Source organism: Triticum urartu, chromosome 4A (genome assembly GCF_056163025.1).
Source record: "Triticum urartu cultivar PI428250 chromosome 4A, HENAU_Tu73, whole genome shotgun sequence".
Taxonomy (NCBI): domain Eukaryota; kingdom Viridiplantae; phylum Streptophyta; class Magnoliopsida; order Poales; family Poaceae; genus Triticum; species Triticum urartu.
The window spans coordinates 504,077,797-504,103,992 of NC_141876.1; the positions used below are offsets into that span (position 1 = coordinate 504,077,797).

Sequence of the window (26,196 nt, forward strand, 5' to 3'; positions counted from 1 at the left end):
GACGAACTGTGGTGCAGGCGGTTTACTTCCAAGGGTAGTAAGACAATCTTGGTTGACCCTAATCTCTATAGCATCCCCATGTATATGTGGGGGGTTGTACATCTTACAGGAGGGAGTGCATAGCTCATTCGATAAAGACCTCTCAAGTTTCTTCTGGCAAGCGGTGAACAGTCGACAGAAATACTACATGGTGAAGTGGGCTGACATCTTCTTGTCAACGGGCCTAAGGGGTTGGGCATCCTTGCCTCCCAACATATGAACGTGTCCCTCATGCTTAGGTGGGTCTGGCGGATCATCCGAGGGGAAGGGGGCCTTTGGTTGCAGCTTCTTCAAGCAAAGTACCTTCGGGGCTTGCTGCTTCTTATGTGCATATGCTCAGAGGGTTCCCAACTTTGGAACTCAATCCAGAAGATCAAACATGATATTTGTCTGGACTGTCCTTTTCTATTAGTAAAGGCGAGGGTGCCATGTTTTGGCTAGACCGCTAGGTTGACGGAGCCCCGTTATGCACTTTCCAAAGTTGTTTGTCATTTGCGTGGATCTGTTGCTCTTAGTCTCCGCGGTGGTTTAAAATGGTCAATGGAACATCTTGTTCCGTCACTCTTTTGGGCCAGTGGAGGTGTTGGAGTGGGCTAATCCGTGTGCGGCTCTCCAACCGGTGCTCGCAGTCTACCCGGACACCGCTTCGTGGAGCCTCACTCCCTCAGGAGATTTCTCTGTTGCCTCGACCTACCACGCGATGTGGCATAGGCCGACTATTACTTGGATCGCGCCCCTACCCTTGAAGATCAAAATATTTGTGTGGCAATTGTTGAGGGATCGCCTCCCATCATGGACAGAGGTACTCAAGAGGAATGGCCCGGGCAATGGGTTATGTCCCCTTTGTGGGGTACCGGAGACGGAGGCCCACATCCTCTTCTCATGCACATCGGCTGGCGCTTTGGAGTTTTGTCTGGACGGCGCTCGGGCCCTATTGGGAGGCTCCGAACCTAGTCGGATTCCTCCGGTCCATAGCGGTCCAGACCGGTAGGAAGAGGCGTCTCTCCTGGCTAGTTTTCACGGCGTTAGCTTGGACACTTTGGGCGATGCTTAACAAGATGGTAATTGAGCGGGTCTTTCTTAGGCACACCTCTGACTCATTCTTCAAATTTATTGCGTTCTTGCAACATTGGCACCCACTGGCTAGGCAGCGAGACCGCGACCGGCTGGGGCAAATGTTGGACAAGCTGCATGTCACTGCTTGCCGCCTTTCTTCGCTGCAGACCCCTGATGTTGTGGACACTTGGTGGTCTTTTTTCTATCTTTCTCTTATGCTTTATTTGGGTGTGCTTGTGCTGATGCCACAACAAACTTTTCTTATCTCGGTGGTTTGCTACTCATTGTATGAATTTGGTGGTCGCTTTATTTATAAAGTGGGGCAAAAGCCTATTCTATTTTGAGAGAATCGTCCCAATTCCATTGTGTTTTTCTTACTATAGAAGCAATCCCTCCCGCAGTAAAAACACATTCTCCTCCAAACTGTACCTGTGGTTGCTGGCTCGGGCAGCAGCGCATCAGAGGCTACCAGCAGCAGCAGCATCAGTGGGTGGCTGAAAAAAGTTCTTTTGCAAAAGGAACCAAAAAACGCCTTTACTCCTGGCCTGCGTGCGTCCTTAAAACGTGAACAGCTTTTACCGCACGAGTCGGTCGGGTCGGTCAGCACCTGCAATCCATTTCGCCCGGTGCTGAATTCCCTGTGAACCGGCCCCCAGTTAAAACAAAAGCACACGCAATGGATGCCACTTTTACTGCAGCAGTAATAACTAAAGAGAAGCGAATATGCTCCACTGGTTTACCCTTGGGGCCTGAGCCTTGCCTCATGATTCCCTCTGTAAACTTTGGCCCGGGTCAAAAGTAAGAGCTTGGCGTTTCTAGGCAGTCACCTTCCCCAAACTGAAGCAACCCAATGCTTACTTTTGAATGTATTCAGTAACTTGAGTAATTAAGTCCCAGACGATTAAGGGGGGACCTAGTTTGGACCTTGGAGTATTTGATTTGTGTTACACTGGCTTCTTGGCCTCTTGAGGTTTTTCTTCAAAAATATAACAAATGTGCAGTGGAACTAGCAAAGATTTATGCTTAGTGTATGCCCTTTTTCGTTTGAATTCTCGGAGTGTTCAGAACTAACAGACATGGACATCAGTAGCGGAGTATTTCAGGTGCCGAAATGGGTAGTAGTAGCAGACTAGCAGTAGTAGTACTGAATTTTTGGGATTCGTTTATTATTTGTTACATTTCAAAAATATAACTTCTCACACATTTGACGTACGTTACCTAGCACCGGCACTGCAACATCTGACTGGTCGTGCTAGTCACCCGTTCGCCGATCAAGAGCTACCCTTTTTTTTTAGAGAGAGAGAAGCAAGAGCTAGCTAAAGGGCTGCGCCCCGCACGGCACTTCGCCGGCATTGTCGGGCCCGGCCGGTTGGCTGGCACGACGGCTAGCCGGCACTGGGCTGCTCTGCCACCCATTATCATACGACAAGCCTGGCAAGCGGTCCAGTTGCTTGGTCATGTCCAAGCAGATGCTTGCGTCGCGCGCATGCGGCATACGGCCCATGATCAAACCCGACGCCGCTGCCTCTCTTTATTTACACACCTTCTTTTTGTTCTGCCATTGTAACAACTTACATTGCCAGGAAAGTACGCATAATAACATGATGAGATGATCCCAATCTCTTAGTAACTCTCCTTAAATCCGGTAGTAAACATCTCCATTTATTCACTGAAACACAATGCAGAACATGATTTTATTCAAAGGGAAATCGTCCCCCGATCAACCACCCATCCATGGCCAAGGATGACAACCCAACAGAACCCGTCGCACCGGCCAGCCAGCCTCTCCAGTGATCACTCATACCTCACCGTCCCAGAGCTCCTCGAGGGACTTGTAGGGCCCGTGCTCAGACACGTAGCGCTTGCCGAGGTTGATCTTGCGCTGCGGGATCTCCGCGATCCTGCGGCGCTCCTCCTCGGTGAGCTCCCAGCCGTCCACGTCCAGGTTCTCCCGCATCCGGGCCTCGTCGAAGCTCTTGACGATGAGGCAGTCCCCCTGCTCGTACACCCACCTCAGGCACACCTGCGCCACACTCTTGCCCCTGTACGCGGCGATCTCCTGCAGGACGCCCGCGTCCATCACGGCGTCGCTGCCCCAGTGCGTGCCCTTGGCCCCCAGCGGCGAGTAGGCGCACAGCTGGATGCCCTTGCCCCTGCAGAACTCCCTCAGCTTCCTCTGCTGCCACACCGGGTTCACCTCCACCTGCAAAATGGCACATCAGTCACTCACTTGTCACTTCGTGGTAGTATGTATGATCGATCTGCATTGTTTATAAACAACATTAGTTGGATGTATGTAAGGAGTTAAGGTGACCTGATTGACGGTGGGAGGGATGGTGGCGAAGGAGAGGAGGGTCTCAAGCTTCTTGCAGGAGAAATTGGCGACGCCGATGGCCTTGGCGAGGCCCAGCCTATGGCACTCCTCCATGGCCTCCCACACGGCCCGCATGTCGAACGGCACGAAGTCCTCCGCCGTGAAGGGGGCCTTGAACCGCCCGGGCTTCATGGACACCGGCCAGTGGACGAGGTACAGGTCCACGTGCTCCATCTGGAGATTCCTGCAGTGTCATTCATTACGCGGATGCGCCGTGGTTAAGTAGTAATTCCTGTCAGAGGCCATCTCTAACCAATAATAGTACTAGATCAGTTACACGATGGCGCAACAGTGCACGTCGATCGATTATGCACGACAGGACTGATTTGATCTGTATTTGGAGCTAGCTAAGGCTAAGCTAGCTTACTCCAGCTAGCGTCTTCTGGGAATTGCAATGTTGGCTTTACCCGACAGTGAATTTCTACTGGGTTTCTTGTTCAGGTTGTCAGATCAGATCAGTGTGGTGTGTGAGAATGATCCACGTTTGTTGGAACTTGGACCGACACCGTTGATGTGTGGGCTCAACTGATATGCCTGAAAGATAGGTGCACATCAAAGTGACAATCTTACGGCCTCGAGACCAGCGAAGTACCCGGCATGCCTGTCAAGCCCATTTCACTCCTTCCTAGTGATTTTCAAACGGTCAGTTGGAGTACTACGCTATGCAATTAGTACCATGTAGTATTATTATCTAGCGTAGTAGTATTATGTATGTCTCTTTTCAGTATTTTATAGGTTTTGCTTCAGCGGCGATTGTTCAGATTGACAATTGGTTCCATGATTTTTAGGCCACAATTAATCACAAACAGAATAGCTGTAATGCTACTATCTCAGTGCTACACGACGGACCCTAGAGCACAGGCTTTCTCATTATCATGAGATCCAAGCGAAATCTGAGGAAGAGCGGGAGATGGGCGCCGTACCGGAGCGTCTGCCTGAGGGCGGGGACGACCCTGTCGCGGTGCGCGTCGCTGCACCAGAGCTTGGAGGTGATGAAGAGGTCGTCCCGGGAGGCGACGGCGCCGGAGCGCACGGCCTCGGCGGCGGCCTCGCCGATGGGGGCCTCGGTCTCGTAGTGCGCCGCCGTGTCGAAGTGACGGTACCCTACCTCGATGGCGCGGAGGACGGCGCGGCGGATGGGGTCCGGCTTGGGCCCCTGCACCGCCGTGCCCATGCCGATGCGCGGCATGCCCGCGGCCGTCTTGTCGCCGGCGCCCATGGCTTGAGTCGAGACCTGTGGGTTGGGCTGAGATTCTGTGCAGGGTGGAAGAACTCGGGTTGGTTGCAGCGGGAGGCGTGCCTGGGGTTAATACTGTGGGAGTCCAGTCTGCGGGATACGCCGCATATATGCGCTCTTCCGAGGCGTTGACGGCGTGAGACGTGCCTCGGCTCACTGGTAGTGATTGGAGTGGTTGAGCTCCTCGGGTCGGTGCAAGCTTTTGGCCGATTAAAGATGCGGAAATTTTGGGAGTGTTAGGGCCTGTTTGGTTTCAATAATTCACCTAACTTATAAGTCAGGTAACTTAAACCAATGACTTATAAGTCACACCTGTTTGGTTGTCACCTGACTTATAAATCACCTGAACACATCTTCCTATCTTGTTTTTTTATGTAAAGGTGGTGGGACCCATGCAAAAGGGGTAACTTATAAGTTTTAAGTTGGGGTGGAGCAACTTATGACTTATAAATTGGAGTGACTTATAAGTTGGGTCCGTTTGGTAAAATAAGTCACTTTTTACACTTTTTAACTTATAAGTTGGTGACTTATTTGGAACCAAACAGGGCAGTTGGTGACTTATTTGGAACCAAACAGGGCCTAGTCCGACGCAGCGTGCTTTCTGCGTCCGTTTTTACGATTTGGGCGATGCGGCTCTCGAAAAGAAAGGCGCTGATCATGCCATCCAGCTAGAACCGGCACGAGGCCACAGCCAAGTCCATGCCTGCATCACCATGCTTTAGCCAAAAATAAGCAAAGCAGCAGTTGAAATGTCACACTAGTCCATTAATTCCATGGCATTTTCCTAAAGATATCGCCAGTGTAACATGGAGTAGAGTATTGATCTCTCCTTCATGTTTTCCTTTTTCTCTCTAATAGACTGTACATTTAGCCCAGATTTGACATTTCCTACATTATGATTGCTTCTGTAATCTGTACCAATTATGTGAAAAAATGGTTATGAATGAACAAATAAATAAGAGGACCTTCAGATGTGCTTGACCATGGTTTTGCAAACCAGCGATGACAACATTCAGCTCATTGCTAAAATACAGCAGAAACTTTGCCAGGTTTGCAAAGAAAATACTGTTTCAAAACCTGACAATATATAACCAGAACGCATAGGATACAGAGTAGTAGGAGTACAACGGTACAGATCGACTGGACATGCCCTTCTTGAGGCATCATCTCTACACGTGTGTTATTCTGCCATAGGAACTTCCACAGAAATTTATATAGGTTATGGTTCAACAAAGTAATACTGTCTGGACGTCACATAATACATGGGGGGGGATCAAAGGAAAGACGGTTCATCATACCGGTCGCACAATGACAAGAAATTTTATAGGTTCATTACCTCTTCCTATGAATAATGGCCTAATCTCAAACATGCCAATCTCTTCTAGTTGCTTCCTGTTGCACGCGAGAGCTAACCTTTTCTATACTGGGACTTCTTAGCGGCACCAAAAAGGAGTACAACTCTGCTGCTTGCTGCTCTTCATCCTCCAACAACACTTTACTCACACTTGATCGACTTGTATATGTGCCGAACAAAGAACAAGGCGGCACGGAAGCCCACCATACCCAGCATCAGGAAGAATGCATAGCAGATGCACGCCATGTACCCAAAGAAGAATGAGGTCTGCATGAAGCCAGACATATCCGATCGCGCGTAGTAGTAGTACAGACAGTAGCCATAGACGAAAAATCCAGTTGATCCTCCGCATAGGAATGACCTGTTTAGAAAAATTTACAAAAAAAATGTTCAGCACCACAATGACAATATTTTCCAACAGAAAAGGGAAAAGCAAAAATGGCTGTTGGTTGGATGGGCATCTTTCAAAAGTGCTGATAATCTGTTTGATCGGTCATTTAACCAGAGCAGAGCTCGCCTCCTAGTGATGGAAAACGGATAAAAATTTAATAGGGTACAATTATTGTAAGTACTTTATCTGGACAATCATCTCTAAAACATTTAAATATGTATCTGCATCAACAAAAAAAATATGTATGCTGATATGTTATATGCCAAGTTTGTAGCATATCAACATATGCAGTATCCATGACAATGTATTCATGACGTTTACATGTAAGAACATGACTTGTGGTTGAAAAAGCATGACTCCAGATCAGGAAGTGTAACAGATTTCAGGAACTCATGAGTTGTAACAAACTTTACTAATGCCATAATGTTGCTAATAAGCTGCAATTCCAGTGCCAAAATTATGGTGATAAGAAAAATGGCTGTACCTCCACCACCACTCATGGTCTTCAGCAGCAAGCTGGAAGTATGTCAGCGCAACAGTGATGAAGGCAGTGACAATAAGTAGGATGATGAAGACTATGAAGAGAATGCTGTAGATTGTGTAAATTCGGTGGCCCCAAACACTAGCAAAGATGTAGTACAGCTCGATATATATAGCACTGAAAGGCAAAAATCCAGCCATAGCCATCTGCGGAACTGTTGTCCGGTACCAGGGAAGTGGAGGAATCTCCCTAGGGTATTTGGTGGTACGGCAAGGAGCTTGGAATTCACTCTTGCTGTTTTTACCAGCAATGCCTCCCAAAACTAGTAGAGGGAATGTGACTAAGGTCCAGATCAGCACAATGACACAGATGGTGCCAAACGGCAATGCTGCTGTTGCACTATAAGCAATGGCAACAGTGTTCAAGAAACAGAATGTCAGGAAGAGAGGTCCACAAAACAGGCATCCTGTCAGTAGCAAGTTCCTCACCTGAGAATACAAGCATAAAATCATAGTGTTAGAACTATAGAACAAATATAATGCATGCTTTCGAAAATATCAACTAAACAGAATAATCTAGGGATATCAACACATACCCAGTTCGTTCCCTCTAGCTGGCAATAGAAAGAGGTTGCAATGTAACCAGCAATTCCTGAGGTGAGTGCATAGATGACGACCAATGCGGTGAAAAGGGCACCACGATTGTAAGGGTAGAATACTCCAACGAGGGCAAGCAGGAATATAAAGGTTGTTCTGCCATGTCCAAATAAGATCATTAGATATGTGCAATCCAAGGGATAACTAAATGATTTTTATTTTATGCACGGTATGGTAATAGTATAAAAGCCAAAAAAGAATGCATCAGCACTTACAGAGCAAACAGTTGAGTTCCAGTGCCAAGAGCAGCCGAAAACAATGACTTGTTCTTGGGGAACCGGAAGACATCACCATGAATATACTTCCATCCAGACTCTTCTTGGTCATCAGCTGCTTCCTCATCATGGGCATACCTTCAAATAATATATATGATGTTCAGAAACATAGAAAAGAAATGCAATCGATGCTCTTAATATATCAATAGAGAAGACCAAAACTGAGGAAATCACAGTCAATCCATTGCTAGATTACATCATAGAATGGGAAAAATACAAATATGTCCATGATGTAATCTGTTTCATACACTTATTCTACATCATGCAGCGGCCTACATCCTCAACTGCAGAACATCATCCAATATAAGGGATAAAGCATAGACCTAAAGGTAAAAACTAATAACCAGTCAATAGGTTGCTTCCTTGCATTCTGACCAAACATTTGTATGTGAATGCTATAAAGATACTAGATTTGCACATCATTCACAAAGCTTGCCCAGCTGACATTCAAAACAATCCAGCCATACCAAATTGAGCTAAGTAGCAACCCAAGAGAACTTAGAAGGGGACTGTAAAATCTTTTTTCTAATTAGAATCTAGGGACAGTAACTTTTGCCATCTCTAACATCTGGCTGAAATAAGCGCTGGAAGAATCAATGGTGGAGCTGGCTGGAAGCAATTAGGCTGGATCGATAAATGGAATAATGGATGTAAGAGAATATATCCATTCACGACAAGAGAACAAATATATCCATGACAGATTGCCAAAAGATAGAGGGACTCTTTAATTCAAAAGATTCTTAGGAAATTTCCTTCTGTTTGATTTGTAGGACTTGACCCATTGACTTGAAACCTATTGGAAAGATTCCTTTGTTTTTCCTATGGTGCAATCAAACAACCTTCGGTGCAAACTTAATCACATGACATTGCAATTGCAAAAAAATAGTATATCCCTGCGTTATCGGAATAATACTATTCAAACAGGCCCTAAACAGTCTTTCAGATATGTTTCATGGAAATGTATCATGAGTATTTTGCAGTAAGAACTGAGGAATAAAACAAAGCCTATGACGTGAGTTTGTTTGTTTCTGTAATGTATGGCAATGCAGTAGGGGTACACCAAAACTTAACATTGTAGAAGCAATAGTGAATCGGTTATTCACATAAATGAAGTTTGGTGGAAACTTACTTAACAAAATCATTCTTCAGAACTCGCATGAGGATTGTTGCCAAGAACCCTGTGAGGAGAAGGACCGTAACACAAGAATTTATAATGGAGAACCAATGGACCTCCAAGTGATGCGGCATGTTGGAGGAGCTGGAATACTTCTCCATCCTCTTCTCGAACGGTGTAGGTGTCTCCTTCCACTTGACAGTGTAAAGGAAGTCCACATTAACCTCCTTGTCCTCTGTCAGGTCAACCAGTGCACTCTGGTCGGTATGCACATTGATCTCAATGACACGGTCGTTGTTGTAGAGGATGTCAAAGATAATGTGCCTGTAGAGGTAGTACTTCCACTCGCTCGGGTCAGGCTTGCCTCCCTTCTCGACCTTACCGATGAATCCCCACAATGGGAGATCATCGTAGTACATCTGGAAGTAGTAGTCCTTGGCTACGGCATTCCGGAACTTGGCCACGTCCTCCTTGGTAAGCTTCTTGGGGCAAACCGCCTTGGAATCATGATCCGTGCGGAAATCAAGCTTGTAGGGTGCATCGACCAACCGATCCCCATTGAGGACCTCGCCGAGGGCCTCGCTCTTCTCCTTCACTTTCTCTGAAATCAAAGCCACACATAATAAGCATTACATAGTTCGAGAGAGAACTTACTAAACCAAGCAAGTGACGGAATGGTGAGGAACTAACCCGGGGAGCAGAAGGGGAGGTCGAAGTAGCGGTACGTCTCGCTGCAAGGAAAGGAAGCAAGGCGTGAGGATTACTACGTTTGTAGAGGGGCAGAAATCTGCTTTAGCAAACAGATCCGGTTCCTAACGCTGCAGACAAAAGTGTTCGTTCGATACATCCAAAATTGGCGCCCGAACCAATAACAACCGACACTCTACTGAAGACAGACATAAATAGAAGCCTACGTGAAGGAGATCCGGAGCGCACTGAACCAGTTGCGATGCCGCCCAATCCACCACCCCCGGAGCTCTCCGCCAGATCTCCCCCGAAACTAGGCGGTGCTGACCATCGTGACGCAGCGTAAACCCTCCAACCCAGACCATTGTATCAGACCGGAGCAATAGACGGCACGGCGCACTCTCCCGCGGAACCCGACGGATCCGACGACCCCCCACGCACGGACAGGGAATGAACCGAAAGGGATCTGGGGGAGGGAGGGAGGGATGGGAGGGATGGGAGGGAGATCTGGCTGACCTGGGGTTGTGGAAGGGGCCGACCTTGTTGGCGTAGAGCGGGACGGGGTCGCCGAGCTTGTAGCGGTGGTCGGAGCCGTCGGAGAGGACGCCGGCGACGGCGAGGGCGAGCAGGAGGAGGAGCGCCGAGGCCGCGCGCGCGGCCGGCGATGCCATGGCTCGTCCTTCCTCCTCTCCTCGGGCGGGGCGGCGTTGACGAGAGGGTGGGGGGCACGAGGGGGGCGAGGAAGGGGCGGAGAGATCTGAGTGGCGCCCTGCTTGCTTTCCTTCCTTCTTAATAGAAATAGAAGAGGGCGCCGGAGGAGGAAGGAAGGATGGAAGGAGATCTGGCTCTGGCCTCTGGCCGCGGGGTGGGTTTGGCTCAGGTCCTTCTCGGATGGCGTTCTCTTTTTTTTTTTTTTCCTCACTCTCTCTCTCTCGTGATGGTTGGGTTGGGTGGTGGCGGAAGGTGGCGATGTGCCACTCGATTGGCTCGCCTTTGTGCGCATTGGTCAGCTAGCGAACCCACAATTTGGTCGACGCGTCGGTCGCTCTGGCTCCCCCGGGTGGAGGAGTCTGGTGCAAGTCTCTTTACCACCTTTTTGGCCTGACCGCATTATCAAATCTCGTTACGCCCATAGTATACTATACTACTGCTAGTAGTTAGTTAATTATTAATGAACTCGCGTTTTGCGTCCTAAGGCACAACCACCGACAGCCTCCTAAAAACAGAAAAAGGGATTTCATAATTGGACACACCATGGAAAGGCTCCTAGTAGAAAACAGACAACATTTCCAGATCCACACACAATAAAAAGGGCGGTGCTATAAGGACGACGGGTTTTCACCCGAAATCTAGACGATGGAGATTCAAAACCCCGTCCGTTAGATTGCAATCTTTCAGAAATCAGCACCGTACCGTTTAAGATGAACACGATAAAAAACACATGATGAAAAAGTTTCAATCACAACGAGACTGGAATTAGTGAGCACACTTAGCGCTACTTCTTTGTTCAGAATGGCTCTAAATTACCCCCTTCAGTTTGACCTGAACTCAGTCAAAATCGAACCATCAAGACTGACAGGTCTTACCAAGGACACAAGAATCTAACCACGTGCTATGTGGTAAGTTGTATCAAAAAGAATCCAAAAGTAGGGAAACGGGCACAAGAATCTATATGCATCTCTTTTTTTTGCAGGGAAATCTATATGCATCTTACCACGCTAATTAATGAAATCACAATATCCCAAACGGAACTTTAGTCAACCCCCGAATAAACGATAGTATTCCACGTCAGGGTCCACATAACTGCTCAACAGAAGGGGGAAATAAGTAACAAAATAAAGTACAGGATATTCATGGACGACATTGCCTGTGAAAAGTAATTGTAATATTTACATTGGAAAATTTCAGCAAAATCTCAATATTGCACCACAAATCCAGAATCTGTCTGGGTGGTTACATATGAACTTGAGAGCGATTACATACTACAGATATGACTTTACAACAATTGGCTACAAATGAATGGATTTGATGTCAGAGCAACACCCATTTAAGTTACAACAGCGCTTTTGCAATTTGCAAACAGCTATCATGCCTAAACTATTTTCTCCGAGCGGTGCTTTGGCAACTGGTCTCGAGAGCTAATGTTAGCATGTCAGTGCAAAACTGGTCGTCTGGTTTCAACCATAGAGCCTGAAAGAAACGCAGATGTAAGAAAAATCCTAGTCCAACTCCAACCTCTTGTTGACAAAAGCATAATAAAACTGAAGAAATATATGCTGGTTCCAATTTGAAGCATGTCTGTTGTTCTATTGGTTCCTTGTTACGGAACCATGGATTATACACGACGTGGAAACAAAATGAGATTTCAGTGAATATATATTTTACAGAGAAAGTCATTTTGTTGCCCGAACTTATTGGATGATAGAGCTCAATGAAAACATTTACAGTCAACAAGGCTGAACATAAAAACTCACCTTGTGGTAGTAAGTTATGGCAGCTTCAAAATCATCCTGTAATATTGAAACAAATATTTTTAGAAGTAATGTGCACACAGAAATAAATGACTATCAATACTTAAGCTCAAACAGTCAAAAGTGTCAAAGTTGGACAAATAAATGAAGGACGTCGTTCTCATTCTTGAAACCAGGAGTTTTTCTTAAAGAATACTGTTTCCTTTCAAATTACAAGTGCACATATTTGTGTGTAACTCTAAACTCCTTCCTGCCTGATTGTTTCAGTTTGTTAGTGAGCTTAAATTACAACCAGAATGAGCCTGCGCCAAAATAGTGACTGAAAACAGTACCCACCCGGGTCTTTTGAAACCAAGTGCCCCACTATTCTCAAGTTCTTACAAATGGCATCCCGTCATGATGGACTGGTCCACGGTTACATCTAATCATTGGCACTCAGTAGAGAAGAGTGGGGGTACACTGAGGTACATGTATCTCAAAGTATCCCTGGTATTTTTTAACTTAGAAAGAATAGGTTGTTATTTCTAAGTCACCCAAGAAATAACAATTTATAATTCTCAGTCGACCAAGTTCTGTACAGCTTCAAAATGCGCAACTACTCAATCTCTATTGGATAAAAAATCAACTCTCAGGATCATCGACTCGGAAATACGAATTTATAGGCCAACTTAAAAGACACTACCAATTACAGCACAAGCCCAACCCAGACACAAACATTAACTGCTGCCCCCTCATTCCCCTCTCTACAACACCCTATACTCGCTGAATCCCTGTAAAGTTCTTTTTGGGAAATGCAGTGTTCCTGTAGCTATATCGCACATTGGTGCAAAATAGGCAGTTGTAACAGAACCATATGGCTGCATATGAGCCTAAGTTTTCAAGTTTCAAAATTATGGATATAAAACAATTATTCATGAGCAAAGCGATATGATCAATAACATACTGCATCTTCCAGGTTCTATCAATAACAAATTAGGAGGATATCATTGCAGTAGAAATAACATTTTACAAAACAATAAATTAAAGAGGATCAGGGAAATACCATAAGTTGGTAAGTATAAGCAAGACCAGAAAATGCGCTCAGAGTTTTTGTTGGAAAAGTGAGCGCCTTTTCATAATATGATATTGCTTTTTTATATTGCCTGTTGAAACAAGTGTTAGTTGGGAAATAACATGATCTCTTTTTTTAATACATTTTGATCAGAGCTAATAAAAAGGACTAGTCATCCTAATTGTACTAATCCATGCACAACAAGAAACAAAATACCAATGATTTAGTTTATCCAAAAGAAAAGCTTCTATATGTGAGAATATGAAAATATGTTAGGTTATATGTATGGGTTGTATATTAAGTAAATTATGATAAGGTTGATAACTTAACTCCGCTTATGTTGTTTCAACATAGACGGTCCCAAGCCCGGGTGAAGGAGGAGGGTTGCGATAGGCTTGGCGAGCCAACATAAAAAACTCAGCCACTCTTATGGAGATGAAACCCAAAAGATTTTCGTTGGGGCGTAACCCTCTCAACGACGCGCCACATCAGAACCCGGGTGTGGTGTCAAATGGGCAAGGGCCGGGCCGTCACCCCCCTGGTGGCGTGCCGTATCTTGATCCGGATACGGTGGCAAGTGAGCGAGGATAGGGTCGTCGCATCCTCGGTGGCGCGCTACATCGGCGCCCGGATGTAGTGGAAAATGATGAACAAGGGTCTTCGGATTTGACTCGACAAGTGCGAAGGGTAAGGAAGCTAGCCGAGCCTAGGAGGATTCGCTTAGGTAGCTGGAACGTAGGGTCTCTGACAGGGAAGCTTCGGGAGCTAGTTGATGCAGCGGTGAGGAGAGGCGTCGATATCCTTTGCGTCCAAGAAACCAAGTGGAGGGGACAGAAGGCAAAGGAGGTGGAGGATACCAGCTTCAAGCTGTGGTACATGGGGACGGCTGCAAACAGAAATGGCGTAGGCATCTTGATCAACAAGAGCCTCAAGTATGGAGTGGTAGATGTCAAGAGACGTGGGGACCGGATTATCCTGGTCAAGCTGGTAGTTGGGGACTTAGTTCTCAATGTTATCAGCGCGTATGCCCCGCAAGTAGGCCACAATGAGAACACCAAGAGGGAGTTCTGGGAAGGCCTGGAAGACATGGTTAGGAGTGTACCGATTGGCAAGAAGCTCTTCATAGGAGGAGACCTCAATGGCCACGTGGGTACATCTAACACAGGTTTTGAAGGGTTGCATGAGGGCTTTGGCTATGGCATCAGGAATCAAGAAGGAGAAGATGTCTTACGCTTTGCTCTAGCCTACGACATGATTGTAGCTAACACCCTCTTTAGAAACAGAGAATCACATCTGGTGACTTTTAGTAGTGGCCAACACTCTAGCCATATTGATTACATTTTCTCGAGAAGAGAAGATAGGTGTGCGTGCCTAGATTGTAAGGTGATACTTGGAGAGAGTGTTGTACCTCAGCATAAGCTGGTGGTTGCTGACTTCCACTTTCGGATTCGTGTCCAGCGGGATAAGCGAGCCAAAGTCGCTAGAACGAAGTGGTGGAAGCTCAAGGGGGAGGTAGCTCAGGCTTTCAAGGAGAGGGTCATTAAGGAGGGCCCTTGGGAGGAAGGAGGGGATGCGGACAATGTGTGGATGAAGATGGCGACTTGCATTTGTAAGGTGGCCTCGAAGGAGTTTGGAGTGTCCAGGGGAAGAAGCGAAGATAAGGATACCTGGTGGTGGAATGATGATGTCCAGAAGGCGATTAAAGATAAGAAAGATTGTTTCAGATGCCTATACCTGGATAGGAGTGCAGACAACATAGAGAAGTACAAGATGGCGAAGAAGGCCGCAAAGCGAGCTATCAGTGAAGCAAGGGGTCGAGCGTATGAGGACCTCTACCAACGGTTAGGCACGAAGGAAGGCGAAATGGACATCTATAAGATGGCCAAGATCCGAGAAAGGAAGACGAGGGATATTGGCCAAGTCAAATGCATCAAGGACGGAGCAGACCAACTCTTGGTGAAGGACGAGGAGATTAAGCATAGATGGCGGGAGTACTTCGACGCGTTGTTCAATGGGGAGAATGAGAGTTCTACCATTGAACTGGACAACTCCTTTGATGTGGCGAATCCAGGAGTCTGAGGTCAAGGAGTCTTTAAAAAGGATGAAAGGAGGCAAAACAATGGGTCCTGATTGTATCCCCATTGAGGTGTGAAAAGGCCTCAGGGACATAGCAATAGTATGGCTAACCAAGCTTTTCAACCTCATTTTTCATGCAAACAAGATGCTAGAAGAATGGAGACGGAGTATATTAGTACCAATCTTCAAGAACAAGGGGGATGTTCAGAGTTGTACTAATTACCGTGGAATTAAGCTGATGAGCCATACAATGAAGCTATGGGAGAGAGTCATTGAGCACCGCTTAAGAAGAATGACAAGCATGACCAAAAATCAGTTTGGTTTCATGCCTGGGAGGTCGACCATGGAAGCCATTTTCTTGGTACGACAACTTATGGAGAGATATAGGGAGCAAAAGAAGGACTTGCATATGGTGTTCATTGACTTGGAGAAGGCCTATGATAAGATACCGCAAAATGTCATGTGGTGGGCCTTGGAGAAACACAAAGTCCCAGCAAAGTACATTACCCTCATCAAGGACATGTACGATAATGTTGTGACAAGTGTTCGAACAAGTGATGTCGGCACTGATGACTTCCCGATTAAGGTAGGACTGCATCAGGGGTCAGCTTTGAGCCCTTATCTTTTTGCCTTGGTGACGGATGAGGTCACAAGGGATATACAAGGAGATACCCATGGTCTATGCTCTTTGCGGATGATGTGGTGCTAGTTGACGATAGTCGGACGGGGGTAAATAGGAAGTTTGAGTTATGGAGACAAACCTTGGAATCGAAAGGGTTTAGGCTTAGTAGAACTAAAACCGAATACATGATTTGCGGCTTCAGTACTACTAAATGTGAGGAGGAGGTTAGCCTTGATGGGCAGGTGGTGCCTCAAAAGGACACCTTTCGATATTTGGGGTCAATGCTGCAGGAGGATGGGGGTATTGATGAAGATGTGAACCATCGAATCAAAGTCGGATGGATGAAGTGGCGCCAAGCTTCTGGCATTCTCTGTGATAAGAGAGTGCCACAAAAGCTAAAAGGCAAGTTCTATAGGACGGCGGTTTGACCCGCAGTGTTGTATGGCGCTGAGTGTTGGCCGACTAAAAGGCAACATGTTCAACAGTTAGGTGTGGCGGAGATGCGTATGTTGAGATGGATGTGTGGCCACACGAGGAAGGATCGAGTCCGGAATGATGATATACGAGATAGAGTTGGGGTAGCACCAATTGAAGAGAAGCTTGTCCAACATCGTCTGAGATGGTTTGGGCATATTCAGCGCAGGCCTCCAGAAGCTCCAGTGCATAGCGGACGGCTAAAACGTGCGGAGAATGTTCAGAGAGGTCGGGGTAGACCGAATTTGACATGGGAGGAGTCCATTAAGAGACCTGAAAGATTGGAGTATCACCAAAGAACTAGCTATGGACAGGGGTGCGTGGAAGCTTGCTAACCATGTGCCAGAGCCATGAGTTGGTTGCGAGATCTTATGGGTTTCACCTCTAGCCTACCCCAACTTGTTTGGGACTAAAGGCTTTGTTGTTGTTGTTGTTGTTGTTCATAACTTCATTTTGGCTCTACAACAATACCACAGAATTAAAAGCACTCATGCATAGTCAAGTAATAGTTCCAAAAATATTTTTCTAATTTATTTTGTAGACGACAAGGCCCTCTTTAGATTGTACGAATTTTGTAGGAACTTTATGGGATTCCAATCCCTTAGAATTTTTCCTACTGATTGCCTTTGGATCAAAGGAATGATGACACCCAAATTCTTATGGAATGGATTCCTATGCCTCAATTCCATAGGAATTTGAACATCCACTCCAACCTCTTTTTAAGACTCAACCGCTTAGGATCGAGACGTTTTTCCTGAGTTCATTGAAACGACTATTCCTGTAGTTTTTTTATGTTTTATAATCCTCTGTTCTACACTGCCAACCCTGTCAGGTTCCTATATTTTTCCTATTCATGTCTTTCTCAATCCTGCGTTCCAAAGAGACCCTAAGAAGTTTACAGAGCAACTGCTGATGTGTCAACTAAATACAACACTTCATTTTATATGTCCTTGCATTTTTCTGTTCACTAGCATATAATGGCAATGATCAATGAAGCATGTAAATGAGATTGGTCTTGGCAAGTCTCTAGTTCAGCTAGCATAAACAGGTTAAAAGCCAGTGGATTTATAGACTAAAACATAACAATGGGATGCAGCGTCTTCACTTACTTCAGTTTTCGCAGTGCGTGTCCAAGATTCACCATTGTTGGTTCCCACATTTCATTCGAGGACGATGAAGTATGAGTCAGGGTTAACTCAAACCACTGAACTGCATTTTGATACCTAAACATGGAACAGATAACATTATCAAGTCTAAAGAGCAAAAAACACATAAAAATATCTGAAATTACTTTGTTACTTTCTATCCAACAAGATGAAATATCATAAGCCTGTTGAATGGAGAAGTGCATGAGAAAAAGGAAAACAATATTCGTCACAGACCATGTGTATGATCTTAAATCTAAATGTGTGCATGCGCGAGCTGTGGGGTTGCCCCACTTCAAACATGCTCTGCACATAAGACTCCATGCCAAATCAAGAATTTTGTTCAAAATGCACGTAAAAGTGTTCAAAATTTCAATGGCCTACTTAAAAAAGCAATATCTACATCATGGGCAACATCATTGAGACTTTAACAACTTCTTGTTTGGTGTATTTCACGATGTCCCGGAGCTCCGTGATGAATGCAATTTTTTCGACTGCCTTAACATGACATTTTTGTATAAGCTTTTAGCCAGACGTTAGGGAAGTTGTTCTTGGGGCGAACTGTATAGAGTTAAAGTGAAGTATTTGGTGGGTACATCATACTAGAATAAGAAAGGCCTTCAGAACAGAGAAGTGCTCTTACTCTTTCATATTATAAGCTACAACACCCAGCTCGTTATATATAAGTGGATCCGATGGACAAATGGACTTCGCTTGCATGAAGAACTGCAGCACAGAAACCAAACTGAATCAATAAGAAATGGCAACCAAAAAAACTTTGCTTATTGCAAATGAGCTTATAAGGTAACTGCAAGCTAGTGGTGGCAGTAAATGGTGCCATCGAAGTAACAGCATCCTTTGTCGACTACAAGAATTTCAGATCTTAGAAGTCAACTTAGGAGTTATAAACTGGCAGAGCTGCTGAAATGAAAGAAGCTCGAGCACGAGAAAAAATCAAATACATAGATTCCTCAATTTCCCGGTTCAATATCCACCTGATTCAAATTCAACTTGCTAAAAATTTTGGGCATGAACTCACTGCATTTATGAGGACATTATACTCCCTCCGTCCGGAATTAGTTGTCGGAGAAATGGATGTGTCTAGACGTATTTTACTTCTAGATACATCCATTTTTATCCATTTTTGCGACAAGTAATTTGGGGCGGAGGGAGTATTTAGTAGCCAGCAGGACAGATACTTTGCAAGATCGGGTAAGTATCATAAGGAACCCACCTTGAGTGTAAACTTTGTGGAAACCATGTGTGAATGTTATGAAAAAATGTAGATAACAGGACCGCGAAGGAGCATCCATATAGCCATATAAAATTTTCAAGTCAAGCTCATCATATGCACTCCCTTCGTTCACTGTTATACGATGTTTTAACTTTTTTCTAAAACGAATGTATGTAGACACGTTTTAGTGTGTTTGTTCACTCATTTCAATCCGTATGTAGTCATATTGAAATATCCAAAACATCTTATAATAGTGAACGGAAGGAAGTACTCCCTCCATCCCGAATTACTTGTCGCAGAAATGGATGTATCTAGATGTATTTTTAGTTCTAGATACATCCATTTCTACGACAAGTAATTCGGGACAGAGGCAGTAGAAGATATGAAAAAGGTCTAGTGCAAGAAAAAGGATGAATCAGTACTCATCCAAATAAAAAAATCTTCTTTCTAGCTTTCGAATGTGATTGATCTTGATCTTGAAATTTGCCTGGAAATAGAATACGGCCTCTCCTATATCTATAGACAATGATAAATGTTTTAAAATTCCATACATTTCAATGTAGGTTGCCCTCCATTTGGGTTCCCAACTGATGTTTTCCCATGTTTAAATGTTATAAGTTTAAGTAAATAGTTCCGCTAGAAAATAATGCAAATACTAGTTACTCTAGAAATAGCAGCTAGGGGAGAAAGCCGGTTCATAAACCAACTAATCTATGTACTATATTTATGTGCCTATATGCATGCTGAAGAAGCTACAGCTTCAGAAAATAACACTCATGTTCAGCTCACCCTCTCTGCCTCCATCTCAGGTCTGGTTCTAACACTACAAATATAGTTCTCATCGTGACAAGGACATCTCAAGTGCAGCAAGCCAACTGGTGCACAGAGTACACCCGTTGACTCTCAATCCATTGGATTCAGAAAAGATGAACAGGATCCGTTGGCTGCTGCCATTTTTGCAACAAGAACTTTCTTATCAAAATCAACCAGCTGTCTATCTTGTTGGGATTTGGTTGTCATCATACTTGCAAAAGAAACCTTGTATTTAATCTAACAGGATCCACGGTCCAACTTATCTAAGTTTCATCTAGAACTTAGACGAAATTGAGATGAAGTGGACGGCAGGTTGAGTTTCATGCAATACAACAGGTGAAGAATCACAGGTGAGCCCAGTGCACAAGTTTGGTCGGTGCACTACATATGATCTCACCATGAGCTACAACAAGTATCACTTCCTTGAACAATATGATCGCTCACTTAATGTCAGCATGCCAAGAATCCACATTGATGTATTTGACCAACAGCTATCAGCATTTGGATCTCCATTTGCCTAAATGTATTTTGGATCTCCATTTGCCTAAATGTATTTTTCCATTATCGGCATTAATCCATACAGTTTCCGTGAAACTATGGAAGTATCAAATGTAAATGAGAAGAAACGCTAGCTCAAGGTGTGTTCCTCAGTTACAATAGAGTTTTGCAAGCAAATTTAAACTACTAAGCAACCTCAAGTATACCTGCTCCGCAAGTTTGAAATTATGCATCCGCACGTATTGCATACCCATGTATAAAGTAGGGAGATGACATCTGAAATGTAAATTAAAATGAAAGTAGTAAGATGAAAGCTACAAAAACAAGTACAGTGTAGATTACTAAGCAAAATAAGAGATACATAGAGGACCTGCATACTAGTGCCTATAAGTTAGACTCTAAAGCAGACAAATTAGCTTTCGCTCTATTTACCTCTCCTAGCTTCTCTAGCCACATTCCTTAGCACCACCTATATAGGTCCTAAGGAGTCAGATAACAATTCATAAATTATATTTAGCATTAGGTGCCAAGCGTAATGATGGCGCTAAGGTTTTTATCTTAGCATCTATCACATCCTTTAGCATTAGTGATAGCCAATTTCTCTCACTTCTAGTGTTTTCTAGTGTCTAGGGAAGTAGGGATGCAGATGCTCTTATACCCCAAAATAAAAGGTAGGAACTAATGAACAATTCTCATAATCAATATCTAGATAGCATTGTGATTAATAAATATAGAAGAGCTTGTCACATGTGCCGCAATTTTTTTCATGATTTCAGAATAAAAAAGACAAAAACATCCATGACATAATTGAAGAGATGAGAGAAGTTCAACACGGTCTGGAGTTGAATACTCAAAATACAAGATGAACTGTGTGAATAATCACTACTTGTATTGTACTCCTATGAGATAAATGGTGGCACGTTGCCTAGCCGAGGCCAAGGTTGACACGAAGTATACAGATGTCAACTAAAGTAGAATAATATTCTTCCATGGAGTACAGCAGAATAAGAGGGGGGAAATACTTGATCTTTAGATCAGCAGTTACTTTGGAATGTCAAATAAAATAAAGGGGTTACTGACCCAGGAAATAGTCTAGCTGCTGTCCTAAATGCAGCCATTGCCTGGTCACCCTCCTCTTGAGCAGCATAAGCAATACCAGTACCAAACCAAGCAGGAGGGAATGTGCCATCTAACCCTGTAGCTTTGCTGATAGGAAACACATATATTAGTGTAGAGTACATTTGGTAACTTTGAGGGCACAATTGAATATCCCAAAACATATCCTGAATTATCTGAAGAAATGGGAGCATTATGTCTATTCTTCTAATCAAGAAACACAAGAGAAAGAACAAAGAAAGTGCCAGAGTTCTTCCAGACATAAAAAATAGCAATTAGTATCATGTTTCCACACTAAGAGTGCGGAGTGAAAAAAATGAAGAATAACAAAGCTTCAAATGAAGACAGTGATGACAACTTTACAGGACAATATGCTTACCCAAAGTATCTCCTTGCTTGATCATACTTCTTAATGCAGTAGTAATAGCACCCCACAGCAAACCAGGAAATAGCTCTGCAGATGGTTCAGAAAACAAATTAGAAATATATGCTTTACACATGGTTGACTACAAGCTGCCAGTATAATATATCTTGTTGTTTGAGATACTGTAGATTGTAGGAAGATGCATATATTGTATAAGAATGTCATTATATGGCTCAAACTGTTTGATACACAAATGAACTGCTGAGTTTGTCTTATGGGATCATGTAGAAAAATTACAAATTATCATATATAATTGCTCGGTCAATTATTAAGGTAGATACTCACTTTTGAGGATAGTCCTTCACTAAATTGCATGACAAGAGATAAAGATCATTGGAATGCCCAAGCTCCATGGCAGCAGCCAAATGCACTAATGTGCATTTTAAATGAAACGGATCCCTTTCAAGTAAACTGAGAGAAACATTATCATAAGAATGTTAAATCAACGTTAGTCGAGGAAACAAAATGAAACAGGAATGTTACCAACTTACACAGATGTGAGCTCAAAACATTTTTGGTATTCTCCACTCTGATGGTAGTATTCAGCTTTGCAAGCCAAAACATCGATGTTATTTTTCATCATTTGACCAGAACTTGAAGAAATACTGCAAGATTCGCGTTCGAGTTCCTTGAATTTTGCTTCCACTACATATTCTTTTTCATGCTAAAAGGCAGTAAAAGAAACCAAGACCAACAAAAATGTCAATAAAGAGGTAGAAGATTAGTTGTATATTCAGGTGCAATGTATAGCATGGTATAATTATTCAGCTGAGTACCTTCCTAATCAAACATGAGTAGAATGCTGACAGCCACCCGTCTTCTTTCCCGAATTTCAGAGAGGCCAATAACTCAGATTCTGAAATATAGTGCAGCATCATACTTTGGGTTCAATAAGGTGAGAACTAAAGAGGAAATTGCAGGTAAAAAAATTTCTTCTATAAACTAGCCAAATGATAACAGTAGACATAAGATGATCAACAGACATATCCCAAAGGATGCACTTGACACTTAACAGACAGAAGAATGGACCGATTTTGTCAAGCTTATCTAGTTAATACATATCCGGCATTTTCCAGCCCATACATACTTACAATGATGAGAGCACTGAGTGCACAACTTTAACAAAAGAAAAAATAATGCAAGCAAATACCAAATGAATGCAGTCCATATTTGAAAAGCAATGCAAGACATAAAACTGGCATTCACAACATAAGCAAATATTACAACAAATGCACTACTTATTTGCAAAGAATGCAAGACATAACTATAGCATGCAATGCATGATATAAGCAAACCTCAAGATAGACCCCAAAACAAGAATGAAAAGGCTGATTTGAACTTTCAAAGCTTACCTTCCTCGCACGTTAACATGTAGTTATCAACAAGGCATTCGAGAGCCTGACAAGTATATTACAAAACAGTTAGGATCATACCAAATGAAAATAACATAAAACACCAAATTTCAATGGATGATTAATGGTGTTTTCCGCTGCTGGGAAGATCAATAACAGATTAGGATGTAACAGAATTATTTTGTTATCATTCACGACAACAAGTAGCAGAATTATACAACTATGACCCACATCCATGATATTCTGAAATCAGCTTCAGGGCATAAAAGGTTGGGTATTGTCCTACGGCATTTTATTTGCAATGCTAGAAAGTGCATCGTCCCTAGGGCCATAGCTGACTCAGCGCATCAAGCCCATAAGAAGGTTCAGATACCCAACTAGACATGTTAAGGCAAGTGCAAAACCAATAGAATGGTTAAAAAAATCAGGTTCATGGCATGTACTCGTAGATATAGAATTTGGCATTCAAATACAATTAAGGTACAGGTATTTTTCTTATGTGGTATTAATTATAAGGGACAATTCATTTAATCAACAAAGCTAACAAGCATCAGAATATCTTATCTTTATGGAGTCAGATGATTCTTCTCACCTCATAACATAACGGATCAACTTTAACTGCTGCCTTGTACCTGACATAACAGCAGACAGAGTCACCACATCTGCTTAACCAAACTATCACTCAACTTAAAAGGTGCACGAAAAAGAAAAACTTGAAAGAAATGAATCGCCAATAACGCTGAACACACTGAAGCTGGTAATACTGTTTTGGAATATACACAGGCAGTTTCATGTAAGGGGGGAAAATGGAAGTTGCTGAATTCACCATTGCCGAGCAAGATCACGATTATCCAGTGCTTCATACGCCTTGCCGCGTAAGAAACATATAGCTGATTTGATCTGGAAAAGCACGAGTCAAAATAATAAGAAACCGTGAAAGCAATTATTCAGAGAGAAATAGAAGAGAAGTCACACATTGATCTCGTGATCTTCTGCGTCCTTATCAAAATAGATGTCACTGCCATCATCCTGATCAAGAACATTGCCATGTTCGTCAACTTTGGCATCACCAAGCATCATCAGACACTGGTGCCATTCTTTCAATTCCTCCTGACCAATAAAGAAAATGTGAGCCATACAGCAGATGAGAACATAAAATGCAAATCATGTCGCTAAGTTAATAAACTAAAACGATGGGGAAAAAAGAAACATCGAAAGAATCTATCTTTCTATAACACTCATAAAGCATTGTTTATAAATCATGAATTAGACAATGTTTTACAAGATCGTGAAGCTTAAGTGCATTCATGGTGCCAGGATTTGGAGAAATAAATCAGACTAAATGACTAATTACAAGGAGGTATTTCGATCCTTTCCCCATAGGGAATCCAATTTCCATCCTAAGCTGCAGGGAGAAAGATCAACTCAATCAAGAGTTAAAAACACATTAGGGATTCTATACAAGCCAGAAACAAAACCACTAGATGTAGCCACTAGGGGAGCACCTGTGTAACAAAATGCCAAATCAGACTCAAAACACCTCCTGCAGAAAGCAGAACAAGCGAATTTTACAGAATGCTTGAAAAGGCCCGCGAGATATTAGACCGAAAAACTACCTAGTGGCGCCTGACAGAATTTCAGGTCAAACAAACTACGGGCAAGAAAGCCCGAACGCGCGGACACGCCCATCCTTAAAAGAAAAAGGAAACAGGGGAAGGGGAAACTGGATTTAATCGGGACGCACGCGACGCGTTCGACGAAATGCGGGAGCGGAAAAAGAAAGGGGGAGGGGGAGTGGCGAGTGGAGCTCACGAGGCACTTGGCGGCGAGGAACCGGAAGCGCAGGTCGCGGAGGAGGCGGGAGTTGTTGAGCACGTGGAGCGCGCGGCGGAAGTGGCGGCCGAGGAAGAGCGCCTGCGCGAGCATGTAGACGTCGGCGGGGTCGCCCGTGGCCGCGGCCACCTTGTCCGCGAGGAAGATGGCGGACGTGTAGAGGTGCTTCCCGACGCTGTCCCGCACCACCCCGCGCAGCCGCTCCACCGCCTCCTCTCTCATGTCCGCGTCGGCGCCGGCGTCGCCCTCGCCCTCTCGCCTCCTCCGCTTGAGATTCGGCGCTGCGCCTGTGGCCGGGGCTCGGGATGGGGGCGCGGCTGCGGGGGAGGAGGGAGGGAAACCGAATTTTGTATCCAACATTCGAACTAGGGTTCGCAAGTGTGGTTCCTTAAAAGAGAATGAAGGATTGATCTTGGAAAAGAAAGAAAACGAAGAATTGCTATTTATTTTTACTTTTTGATTGATGGAGGCGGAAGAAAGAAAAGAACGATAGAGATCGACGGGAACGGTCGGAAGCTCGGGACTAGCCGCGGGTTTGCGTGACGACGTCAGATCCGGATGGATTTCGCTCCTCGTCGATTTAAACTTGAAGTAAATTTGAGCAATTTTGATGAAGGGGCAATTTGAGCAAGAAAGGAAAACTTGTGTGTCTTTTTTGAAACGGCAACGGGACTTGGATGTGATTTTTTCTAATAAGTTTGATCTAGGTATTTTTCTCAAAAATTTCCAATCTACATTCATCAAGCATCGTGGCAATACAAAAGAATATAAAGAAATAAAACAGAAAGAAGACCATGCACACGGCGGCCATTAGTACCTGCACCCAGCGTGCTAGGATTTCTCCTGCCTCCCACCGACGCCGCCGTCGGTCTACCTCGTCTCCTGTGGTCTTAGGACCATGGAGGCGCGATGGATCCAGCTCTTGTTGGAGGGAGGGCTCCTTTTTTATGTTCTTTTTACTTTTGTTAGAGTTTATGTCCTGCTCAGAGATGCGAGGCGGCGGCTTTATGTGGCCTGGCCCTTGTTTCGGTGGTGTTTCTAGCATCGTCAGAGTGCGTGTTGGAGGTTCGTCTCGGACGAATCTCATAGGATCCGATCGGCGTTCGTCTTCGGTGGATCCACGTGGATTCGGTATTTAATCGTTTGTGTTCGTGTGCCTACGAATTGGATCCTTCCGTTCTGCGCTTTTCTTCATTGACGGCATTTGTTGTTCTAGTGCGTTGGTCCTATGGGGCCTTAGCACGACGACTTTTCAACTGTCTACTGCAGCAAGACTTGCTCGACTCCGACGAGGGAAGGGCGATGACGGTGGCGCGCCTTTGGCTCGCTCCAGTGCGTGTGGTCGTCGCTAGGTGGCCTGCGAACCTAGATGTATTTTTTTACTTCTGGTGTTCTTTGTACTACCATGACAGTTGATGAATAT

The 26,196-nt window shown here is 44.2% G+C and overlaps 3 protein-coding genes across 4 annotated transcripts; all 3 read right to left on the minus strand.

The window, feature by feature from the left end:
• Window positions 1-2,736: 2,736 nt before the first annotated feature.
• LOC125552360 (deoxymugineic acid synthase 1-A) lies at window positions 2,737-4,803 on the minus strand. Its single transcript, XM_048715874.1, has 3 exons — window positions 4,393-4,803; window positions 3,410-3,653; window positions 2,737-3,298 (listed from the first exon to the last, which is right to left on the minus strand). The coding sequence occupies exons 1-3, from the start codon at window positions 4,686-4,688 to the stop codon at window positions 2,894-2,896; spliced, it is 945 nt and encodes a 314-aa protein (XP_048571831.1). The 5' UTR covers window positions 4,689-4,803; the 3' UTR covers window positions 2,737-2,893.
• Window positions 4,804-5,772: 969 nt separating this feature from the next.
• On the minus strand, window positions 5,773-10,542 carry LOC125552359 (Endomembrane protein 70 protein family). The gene is made up of 7 exons (XM_048715873.2): window positions 10,181-10,542; window positions 9,668-9,708; window positions 8,993-9,578; window positions 7,804-7,941; window positions 7,528-7,684; window positions 6,936-7,420; window positions 5,773-6,421 (listed from the first exon to the last, which is right to left on the minus strand). Exons 1-7 carry the CDS (start codon window positions 10,333-10,335, stop codon window positions 6,202-6,204), a joined length of 1,782 nt encoding a protein of 593 aa, XP_048571830.2. The 5' UTR covers window positions 10,336-10,542; the 3' UTR covers window positions 5,773-6,201.
• Window positions 10,543-11,527: 985 nt separating this feature from the next.
• Window positions 11,528-25,259, minus strand: APC6 (anaphase promoting complex 6). Of its 2 annotated transcripts, XM_048715875.2 has the most exons (16): window positions 24,753-25,257; window positions 23,916-24,050; window positions 23,767-23,840; window positions 23,533-23,572; window positions 22,941-22,986; window positions 22,365-22,444; window positions 22,080-22,252; window positions 21,874-21,999; window positions 21,544-21,618; window positions 21,129-21,254; window positions 20,255-20,324; window positions 18,147-18,229; window positions 17,468-17,581; window positions 13,178-13,277; window positions 12,139-12,174; window positions 11,528-11,854 (listed from the first exon to the last, which is right to left on the minus strand). In XM_048715875.2, the coding sequence occupies exons 1-16, from the start codon at window positions 25,131-25,133 to the stop codon at window positions 11,762-11,764; spliced, it is 1,752 nt and encodes a 583-aa protein (XP_048571832.1). In that variant the 5' UTR covers window positions 25,134-25,257; the 3' UTR covers window positions 11,528-11,761. The 2 variants fall into 2 exon arrangements, with proteins under 2 accessions (XP_048571832.1, XP_087374824.1); XM_087518698.1 differs by lacking the exon at window positions 13,178-13,277 and having other exon boundaries at window positions 24,753-25,259.
• Between the last annotated feature and the right edge of the window lie 937 nt (window positions 25,260-26,196).